Source organism: Oryzias latipes, chromosome 14 (assembly GCF_002234675.1).
Source record: "Oryzias latipes chromosome 14, ASM223467v1".
NCBI lineage: Eukaryota > Metazoa > Chordata > Actinopteri > Beloniformes > Adrianichthyidae > Oryzias > Oryzias latipes.
The window spans coordinates 30,564,723-30,575,725 of NC_019872.2; the positions used below are offsets into that span (position 1 = coordinate 30,564,723).

The following is an 11,003-nucleotide window of genomic DNA, read 5'->3' on the forward strand; positions in this document are numbered from 1 at the left end:
ATCAGATCAATATGCTGAAGAGTGGTGAACCCTACACTAGGTAAAATATTGTCATAATTCTAATCCAGTTCAATCCAGATCTTTCCAACAAGGCAACATTGTTTTCATTAATAGCCTACATAGTCGTCCAACAGATTACACTGAAGAATTCTTTGTGATTCCTGTAAATAGTAGGCAAAGGGCCATAATGGAGAGAACAACTGATTAACATCAAAATAAATAATCTCACGCCACAACATTGAACACTTTTTCCAAATTATTGAAATATTTTTGCTTTTTATTGGCACCTGACAAACTGAAGCTGTTCAGGAGAAGTTTCAAGTATGACCAAAGTACAGATGATAACACAGATGACTTTTTCAGTTTTTAATTAAGAAATACTCGAATTAAACATCAGCTAGAGCCCTAAACTTGTGTAAAGGTAAAATCTTTGAATGTCAAAAGCATTTTAACAAATTCACAATACTGTTGTATTTTCAGAAAATATATGGGACATTTTCACTTTGTCATAGTGGATCATATTTGACAAAAAAAAAAGATTCTTTCTGTAAAAGGTGCTGTTTAACATCATTCAGTGCATTCTATAAGCCCAGTTTCGAGCATTTTAAAAGCCATCATTCAATTTTGTCAGCTATCCTTCCCATTCTTGTGCGCATGTTACGCACTAGAAAGAACCAGATGGTTGTCACACCCATTATCATTTCTGCTACCCAAAAGGCCACTTCCCAGCTGTGCTTTTTGGCAATAGTGCTGAAAGGAAGTCCTGCCATGAAAGCTCCCACTGAAACACAAGAAGCCTTGACTATGACAAATCATTTGTGAAGATATATTAAAGACTTCTGTATTTTTATGTTATGGTAATGCTGTGCTACAACTCACCATTGGCCATTAAAGCTACGACTGCATGAGAAGTCCCACAGAAGTTTGAGGGAGCACATTCACTCGCTATCACTCCAAACAAGGCAATTGGTCCATATGAAGAAAAGCCAAACATGGCACCAAGAAACAGGATCCAAATCTAACAGTGACAAGAAAACCCAGCATCAACCATTATCTCAATGTGGCAATGACAAAGAGACACAACAAAAACAAGGTTCATTTCTCTGAAGTTCAATAAAGTTCATTGTGTCTGTATTATTAACTGACTTCTTAGGTTCTTCTATTAACAGACACGGTTGTGTTTTTTTTCACACATACCTGACATGTTTCAATGGATGTCTTCCATCTTTGTCAAAGTTGTCATCAGGTGGGAGTGTGTGACGTATATAAAAACAGATGGTTGTGACATGATGTCAGTTTTCTGCTGGAGGATGTTGCTCCAGGTATGAGAGAGCAGGAAAGCCCCCTCATCCCTGTTCATGGAAGTGTGGGTTCACTTTCGGATCTCCACCGCCTCCATGATCCATCTGTGGTGTCTGTTGTCTTCAGTGCGGAGGACTTTGGCCTTTTCCCAGTCCATGATGTGGTTTTCTTGTTTGCAGTAGTCCCTTATGGCTGATTTCATTTTTTCTAGAGCTGCCTGTTGTCGTCTTGCTCTTGTTAGTCTTTTCTTTGTTTCCTTTTTGCACTCTTTTTGATGTTCTGTTTTTCTGTAGCGGGCTGGCAGGATCATAAAAGACCCCTCGCATCCTGGTCACTGCCTTTTCAGCCTTCTCCCGTCAGGGCGGCGCATTAGGACGATGCACACCAAAACCACTCGCCACAAAGACAGCTACTTCCCCCGAGCTGTCACTCCGATGAAGTCCTGACTCCGGACTACTCAAGGACACTGAACAACCACAGAAACTGCCAAACTGGAACTACTGCTGCTGCATTTTTGACTTTTTTATTTTATTTTATTTCTTTATTTAGTTATGTTTATTTATTCATATAGCTACCTTATATCTACCTTCTTTTTACTATTTATCCTTTTGTTGTCTTACCCCTCACACTTTCTATACCTTGCCAGTTTGCACTAGAGCACAAGTTACTGAAGTCAAATTCCCTGTACATGCACTGTACTTGGCAATAAAGTGATTCTGATTCTTGTGATGAAGGGGCGTCCTGTTTCTCTGATGTGTGTTTTATTGCAGGTGTCACATGATGACAAGATGTCAAGATGACATTGTATTTCCAATTTTGTTCAACCTTGTCTTTTGGGTGAACCAGTAGTTGCCCGAGTTTTTTGTACAGTTTAACTGGGGTTCTGATGTGATGTTTTTTCATGGCCTTTGGTTCTGTTATTCCTCTGATGTACGACAATGAAACCATTCCTTTGTTTTCTGTCTTCTTTGTCAGTTTTTTATTCACTATTTCCTTGTATTTCCTCTGCTCTACCTGTTTTTGTCCCTTTTTTATGGCTCATTGAGGATATTGGCACTTGATTAAAGCATTTTTAATTTGTTTCTTCTCTTCTTTTTTGTCCTCCCCATCTGCTTCCAATTCTGCACAGTAAAAAAAGGTTCTTACTACAGATATTTTGTGAGTGGTGGGGTGTGCTGATGTCCATGATAAGCATTGCTCTGTGTGAGTTGGTTTCCTGTATAATTTTATTTTTATGTCCCTATTTCCTATGTTTTTGTTTTATTTTGTACTCACTGTTGTGTATATTGCACAGATTTACTTTCAGGTTTTGCTCTCTTTTGTTGTCCAGCATTGTGTTGTTGTATTAAATCCTGTAATTCCTGTTCCAAATGTGTTTCCATATTGTTGAGCTTGTTTGCTGTGGACCAAATCCTTTCTTTAACCAAAGCCCTTCGCACCCTTTTAAGTATCCGCTCTGCGTTGTCGGTTCTGATCGGGTTCTTTATGTTGAGACTGGTTGGTATAATCCCTTCGTCCCGGCAGCGGAGGTTAAATCGCAGATGGTTCCTCTGGCACACCCTTTTAAGTTCCAGTTTTTCCAGCCGTCAGAGCTCTCTTAGGCATAGTTGTCCAAACCTTTTCGTATTAGTTCAATAAAGTTCCTAGTGTCTGTATTATTAACTGACTTCTTGGGTTCTTCTATTATCATAAACGGTAGTCCCCCCCCCCCCCCCCCAAACGGTACCCGACATGTTTTGACGGATGTCTTGCGTCTTCGTCAGAGTCGTCATCAGATGGAAGTGAAAGCAAGCCCACACTTCCATGAACCGGGATGAGGGGGCGTTCCTGCTTTCTTATACCTGGAGCAACATCCTCCAGCAGAAAACGGACATCAAGGGGCGGAGACACCTGTAAAACTTTTACAGGTGACTCCGCCTCAGTCACAATCATCGTTTTTTATATACGTCACATCACTACAATCTGATGACGACTGACGAAAACGCAAGACATCCATCGAAACATGTCAGGTGTGTGGGAAAAAACAAAACAAAAAACACAACCGTATCTGATAATACAAGAACCTAAGAGGTCAAAGTTCATATTTGTCAGTGACAAGAACATAAGACATTAAACAGGGCCCAGATATGTGAATAACTGGGTTTCAAGAGCAGCATAAAGAAACAAAGCCACAAATCAAGGCATGGATCAGTCTATTCATCCATGTCAATACATCTGTGGGGGTACCTCTTGTTCAGACACTCCAGTCATGATGGACACAGGATGAAGGACCTTGGCCCAAAGAGGAGCTTCCTGCACCAAAAGAACAGGCCCTACATTATTTTAGATACAGAAATATTCAAATTAAATATTTTTTAACAAATTAATAAAAAACCTGTATACCTTTGGAATTTCAGGTGTGATGGTCACTCTGAACAAGTGCATGGAAAGGTACATACCACCCATCATAAGAATGAGCAAGCTATGACGAGGGCTGCCATGAGTCTTCAAGCCTTGCTGGAAAAGGCAAAGGCAACAGTAAAGAAGAAGTACATTTAGTGTAATAAAGGCAATAATGTGTGATATGATGCAGAAATCAAACACAGATGAGATCTCCCAGGTCCCTGCTGAGCCTTTTTCAAAGCATAATGTTCTTCGAAAATAGCTGTTTACATGGCTATATGAGCTTTTGCCAAGAAAAAAACTGCTTAGCAAAGAAGAAAAGTGTTTGTTTTATAGAACAAAGGCAAATATTACACATGTTGAGCAGGTTTTTGTACTGGATTGAGATTTCTATGTGTGACCCCCAAAAGTCCAACAAGCATTTAACGTTTGATTGCAACTAGTTCCTCTTCCTCTTACTTCTCAGCTATCTCTCTGTTGCGGAGTTCACAACCCTCTACCTGCTGTGATATAAAAAGGTTGAAATGGTTGCTGCAATGTGTTCTTAGTCAAAGGTTGAATCTTTAAAACCTGAAAAAGAGATGTGCTCTCAGTTGTAAGTTAAAGTGGTGAAGTGTGGGAAACCAAAGCATTCACGGCTGAGTGGTGAAGTAGTGAATGGTAGGCAACAAATATTTTTGGTTGAGAGTCTAAGTGTTGATGGTGAGAAACAAATGTCACATAACACCTGTTTCACAGAAAACATCTATCCTCAGTAATATTAGGACTGAATTGATACGGCTCTGCTATCATTACCTACTTGAGCAACAGCTTTATCCGAAATGAAACCTGCTGCAAGGCTCCCAACAAAGCCCCCCACCTCCAGGGCACTCATGTAGGTGCTACCTGTTAGAGACACAGATGACTTTAATATTGACTGGATGACACTTAACTCACAAATGTGAAATAGAATTTAAGAGCTCACCCATAAGTACTGTCTGGGCCTTCTCTTGCATGAGGAAAAGTTGCCCCCAGTCAGTAGCCGCGGTTTTCACTCCAAACACAACCAGATACCCCACAGACAGCACCCACAGAAAGGGTGAGAGAAGGAAGTCCCTCAGTGAGCTCTCAGTCTTGGCTGATGAACACAAACACAACAGATGCAATCTCAACTACAAATAAAACATGAGACTTATTTGGCCAAACTCCCGAGAATCAGGTTTCTATGAACTGCATTTTTTCATCAGCTACTGCTGTATCAGACATTGCTCACCTCCTGTTTCATCTTTCTTGACCATGGCCTCAATGCTGGGCAGGCCCACATCTTTAGGCTCATTCTTAACAAAAGCTAGACATACAAAAGAGAAGGCTGCACAAACCCCACCCGACACGGTCAGGATGGTCCTCCAGTTGTAATACTGCAAGAGCACAGTGACCAAGACTGGACCCACACTTCCAGCCAGGTTCATACTGCAAGACAGCACCGACCACCATGTCCCAAACTGGGAGGGCTTGAACCACTGAACACAGAAAGAGGTAACAACAGAAGTCATCCATGCATAATGCTGGATCTGCTTTATGATGCCTAAGAAGGAAAGGTAGTGGATTTTGTACGACATGGCTAAAACAAGTGATATTTCAAGGTGCTTTGAACACAAAAGCATTTCTATTTGATGAGTTCGAGTGCTGAGTTGGTGGGTAACGCCCATAAAAAAGGGCCTAATCTTGCCAAACATGAGATATAGATGCACTTGACTCTTTTTAAGAACTTCTGGTCCCCCAAATGCTGCCAATTCAGATTAAGAATGTAACCCTCACTTCAGGTTAGAATTATCTGTGATCGCATTCTTGTGTTGACAATGAAGGAAATAGTTCTGAAAAGCATTTTATTGCTATCTGTTATACATAGTGGGGGTCCTACACTCACACTCATTTGAAACTCTTCAGTAAGGATTCCAAAGTGAGTGTAGCCGCTCACAAATAATGATATCATTTTCACCAAGTCTGAAGATAAAGCAAAACTTCATCCTATATTTCTGCAGCAATAACTTTCTGTTTGAAAAGAGAATTTCGTTTCCTCAAATGCTGAATGAAAAGATTGCCTTACAAGATGCTTTCTGAAGAGGATGGCAGTTGTTTTTCTGTCTAACATCTAGTTTCAAGGGTGGACTTAATCTGACCTCAAGAATAATCTACACTGGAGCAGATTAGGTTCTCATTTGTCTGAGCCACTTGAGCTGGGCTGTTTCCTGTATTCAGCAGTGCTTCATCATAGTAATGAGAAGACCAAAAACTTGCTGGAGAGGAAGCCATCATTTTGTGTACATCTTTGAAAAGCCAACAGTTTGCAGCACTTATATAAAAACAAAAGCAAGCTGGGTATCAGTTTGTATTCACAACTTCTGCAGTAAAAGAGGAAAACATGTTTTAAAAACCCCAGCACTGACATACTTTAAAGATGTGCCAGGTTTAGGTAACACTATATTGATTGGTAATTTTTCCATCAAAACTCAGCTAAAGAAAAGACTACATACTGAAGGGATAGTTTTCCAAAGCTGCATCTTGTTTCAAACTTGTACTCTGAAGCATTTATAAATACACTGAGCTGCAACCTGAGACCTGCCTCACATCAAGAGCCTGCTGTCGATATTTATTCTCGGCTTCTGAACAACCTTGCTGTTAAAAATGAATTCTGCTGAGCCAACGTTTTTTTTTCTGACATTAAAGCGCAGAAGAACACACTGGCCTATGTGTAAAGTCATTGTAGTTTTTTAAATATCACATAGAAACTTACCAAACTATGTTTAAGTTAAAGCATAGAAGATTATAAAGTAGTCCTTTCAATTCTTAAGCTACTGGCCCCTTCACTTCTTTTTTGCTCTCTTTTGATTTGGGGAATCTTAATTAGCAAAATAATAATAATAATAATAATAATAATAATAATAATAATGACTTCCGCCCACATATTGACTGTATAAAGGGAACTGGACTGAGTGACCACTCTCCCTCACGTTCCAGACAGGACATACCAGCTGGCTCCAAGAAGCCAAAATCCCATAGACTTCTATAGAGAAAGAACCAGCTGTTATTCCGTCATTCTAACGGTCAGAATATCCGTTCTTTGTTAGATACCTTTTTTTTACATGTTCTTGATCATCCTAATTTTTTTAATGATATTTTTTCTGCAGTTCAAGTTATTCAAGTTATAAACTGAGTGATCAAATGCCTCAAAAAACGAAGGGGGTATATGCTGGCACTCTGTTCAAAAATATTTGATTGACAGATTCTCCCAAGCCACTTTCAGTGAAAGGGGTGAGGACTTCAAACAAGCTTACTCCTGATTGGCGACAGTAGTTACCATAGAAACATGACTCAAACTGACTCGGACCAATCATTGTCGACTGACTCCAACATGGCAACGCCCATGTTGCAGAAAGGGACGGCTGAATTGGCTTTATTTGGCTGTAGCCAGAGACAAGGCATTTTCTATGGATTACGTTGCTCAGCCCAGCTCTATTATATAGTCAATGATCCAAAAGAAGGCAGACTGGTTAACAAATTTTTATTCTGTAAACAGGCAGAATAATTAATTGCCAAACACTCCCTAATTATTTACCTAATGGTCTTCAACGCCCTTTAAGTTGTTATATTATCCACTAAAACAGAGAGCCATATTTACACAACAATGGGGGAGCGGCTTTCTTTCTTAACCGAACCAACCACTGTGAACTAAGGAATCATTGCCTAACCCAAGGACATTGTAACATGTGACTTGACTAGCTGAGAATCAAATCACCAATCTATGGCTTGGAGAAAAATACCCAACCAAAGATGAAGGCTCCTACCTTTCGTAGCACTTTTCCACAGGGAGGCCAGCCACATCCCTGTCCCAGACCATTGAGGAACCAGAGAATAGAGAACACAGATACAGCTGAAGACCAGGAAAAGACTATATTGATCCCCCCAACCACAAGAAGGCCGATGGAGAAGAGCCAGCGGGCACTGATCCGATCCGACAACACACCGCTGATGAACTTGCTGATGGCATAGGCCATGGTCTGACTGCTGGTGATCATTCCTGGAGACATTATATTGGAAGAACAGCCTTCCTAGCAACAAGGATACTAGAAATCTTAGAAAGTAAATGACATTCAAGAACAGTATGGGATGCTTTGAGACGACTCTGAAAAAATTTAATGCAGTTTTTTTTTTACTTCAATCTGTCGAACCATATTAAAGGGGTTCTTGAACTTATGTAAGAAAACTAAAAACCTACAACTACCCTGACAAAAAATATAAACGCAACACTTTTGTTATTGCTCCCATTTTTTATGGTATGAACTCAAAGATGTGAAACCTTTTCCACATACACAAAATAACCAGTTCTCTGAAATATTGTTCACAAATCTGTCTAACTCTCTGTGATAGTGAGCACTTCTCCTTTGCCAAGACGGGTAGCTCGGTTGGTAAGGTGGGAAGCTACCATGCAGGAAACCAGGGTTCGATTCCCGGAGGGGGAATGAACAATGGTACTGGGGGCAATTACCATATCAATGGCGAGCACTTAACATCACCCAGTGAGGGTGATGTTAGGGTGATGACCCTAGGGTGAGGGTGATGACCCTAACCCTAACCCTTAGGCAAGACCCTTAACGCTACCGCCTCCAGAGCACGGTTTCGGCTGCAGCTCACCGCTCCCCAAGGGGATAGGTCAAATGCGGAGAAAGAATTTCCCTTCGTGTTATAAATACAGTGTATAAAAAAAATGCCTTAGACTGGCCACAAGAAAACACCACTCTGAAATCTTCAGTTGTCTCACACAGCACAATGTCACAGATGTCCCAAGTTTTGAGGGAGCGTGCAATTGGCATGCTGATAGCAGGAATGTCCCCCCAGAGCTGTTGCTAGGGAATTGAATGTCCATTTCTCCACCGTAAGCCGTCTCCAAAGGCGTTTCCGAGAATTTGGCAGCACATCCAACCGCAGACCACGTGTAACCACACCAGTCCAAGACCTCCACATCCAGCATATCCACCTCCAAGATCGTCTGAGACCAGCCACTCGTACAGCTGCTGAAACAATTGGTTTGCATAACCACAGAATTTTTGCACAAACTGTCAGAAACCGTCTCAGGGAAGCTCATCTGCATGCTCGTCGTCCTCATCGAGGTCTCGACCTCACTCCAGTTCGTCGTCGTAACCGACTTGAGTGGGCAGATGCTCACATGCGATGGCATCTGGCACGTTGGAGAGGTGTTCTCTTCACGGATGAATCCCGGTTTACACTGTTCAGGGCAGATGGCAGACAGCGTGTGTGGGTGAGCGGTTTCTGATGTCAATGTTGTGGATCGAGTAGCCTATGGTGGTTGTGGGGTTATGGTATGGGTAGGCATATGTTATGGGCGAAGAACACAGGTGCATTTCATTGATGGCATTTTGAATGCACAGAGATACCGTGACGAGATCCTGGGGCCCATTGTTGTGCCGTACATCCAACAACATCACCTCATGTTGCAGCATGATAATCCACGGCCCCATGTTGCAAGGATCTGTACACAATTCTTGGAAGCTGAAAACATCCCAGTTCTTGCATGGCCAGCATACTCACCGGACATGTCACCCATTGAGCATGTTTGGGATGCTCTGGATCGGCGTATACGACAGCGTGTTCCGGTTCCTGCCAATATCCAGCAACTTCGCACAGCCATTGAAGAAGAGTGGACCAACATTCCACAGGCCACAATAGACAACCAGATCAACTCTATGCCAAGGAGATGTGTCGCACTTCATGAGGCAAATGCTGGTCACACCAGATACTGACTGGTTGTCTGAGTCCCCTGACCCCTTCATTAAAACAAAACTGAAGGTTTCAGAGTGGCCTTTTCTTGTGGCCAGTCTAAGGCACACCTGTGCAATAATCATGCTGTCTAATCAGCATCTTGATATGGCACACCTGTGAGGTGGGATGGATTGTCTTGGCAAAGGAGAAGTGCTCACTATCACAGAGTTAGACAGATTTGTGAACAATATTTCAGAGAACTGGTTATTTTGTGTATGTGGAAAATGTTTCACATCTTTGAGTTCATACCATAAAAAATGGGAGCAATAACAAAAGTGTTGCGTTTATATTTTTAATCAGTGTATTTAAAACAAGCTCAGAATGTCATTCAGTACCTTCACATCCCAAGCAAGACATTAGCCTCTGCTTCTTTAGAGTGTCTTTAACTTTAATGAGACTGACAGCACTTCTGACTTCCTACAAAACAGAGTGCCATGGCCCTAAAAGTGACCATGGCAGCTTTTTTTTGCATAAAACCACATGACAAGGGAGAACCACACACACATCATGGAGATGATTAATAACAGGCTGAGATGTCACTAAAACAGTACTTCACGAAAAGGTAGTAATAATATATTTGCTGTGGTCCATACATTTCAGCTTTTACTCAACTTTCTTTTAAATTGTCTTAATAACTTTATATTTTTTATATTTTTTTATTTTTTCATATTAGCATGAACTCTTTGGATTCCTGCCCTAATTTTAATGGTAGCTTTCATCCTTTATTTCTTGTTTTCAAATATTTGACCTTGCTTGTATACACTTGGAACACTCTTCACCTCTTGGGGCTGTAACAGCCATACAATACTGTTTTTAACCAAAGATATTTCTGTATTGTTCTAACCCTAACTATTTACACAAAGAGACTTTAGTGTGATGCCTGTACTAAATGTTGTAACTGTAACCCTAACCCAAAAACACATTAGAAACAAAAAAACCTTTCTTACCCAAATCCTCTTTGTCTAGATCTATTTCATCCATCACAGAGGGCATGACAAAGGAGAAGGTCTTTCTGTTAAAAAAATACAAGAAGTAACCTGTAAACATGCAAAGAAATATGATCAAGCGATAGTAGCCATAGCCTGGAGCTGCCATGACCCCAGCTGACTAAAGTCCTTAATACTTCAGTCCTATTGTCAGTGTACTCTTATTTGTGGCTTCACTGGCTTCTATATGGTATCCAGCAAAAGACTGAAGAAGTAAATGAAGAATTGGCCTGGCAGTCAGGACCAGAGACCTTCCCCCAACAGAAGCCCCCCCTTGTGGTAAAAATACTTAGCTGCCCGCTCTGTATGCTCTGCTTGTGGAAGCAATGAAGCAAGAAACCTGATATCAAGTACATACGTTACACGCCTTCAGACAGCACAGCTTCTTTTTTCACATTTAAATGGTGCTCAGACCAGCTGAGTAATGCCACTACATTGCCAATGATGGTTTTCCTTGTTGCAGTTTGACAAAATCCAAATCTCAGTCAATGAAATGTAACCACTTAACACTTTTAC

General features: G+C 41.1%; 1 protein-coding gene across 1 annotated transcript; it reads right to left on the reverse strand.

The window, feature by feature from the left end:
- Window positions 1–237: 237 nt before the first annotated feature.
- LOC101155900 (glucose-6-phosphate exchanger SLC37A4) lies at window positions 238–10,738 on the reverse strand. Its single transcript, XM_004084704.4, has 9 exons — window positions 10,449–10,738; window positions 7,509–7,741; window positions 4,937–5,183; window positions 4,649–4,801; window positions 4,484–4,569; window positions 3,685–3,798; window positions 3,529–3,594; window positions 880–1,018; window positions 238–781 (listed from the first exon to the last, which is right to left on the reverse strand). The coding sequence occupies exons 1-9, from the start codon at window positions 10,594–10,596 to the stop codon at window positions 615–617; spliced, it is 1,353 nt and encodes a 450-aa protein (XP_004084752.1). The 5' UTR covers window positions 10,597–10,738; the 3' UTR covers window positions 238–614.
- Between the last annotated feature and the right edge of the window lie 265 nt (window positions 10,739–11,003).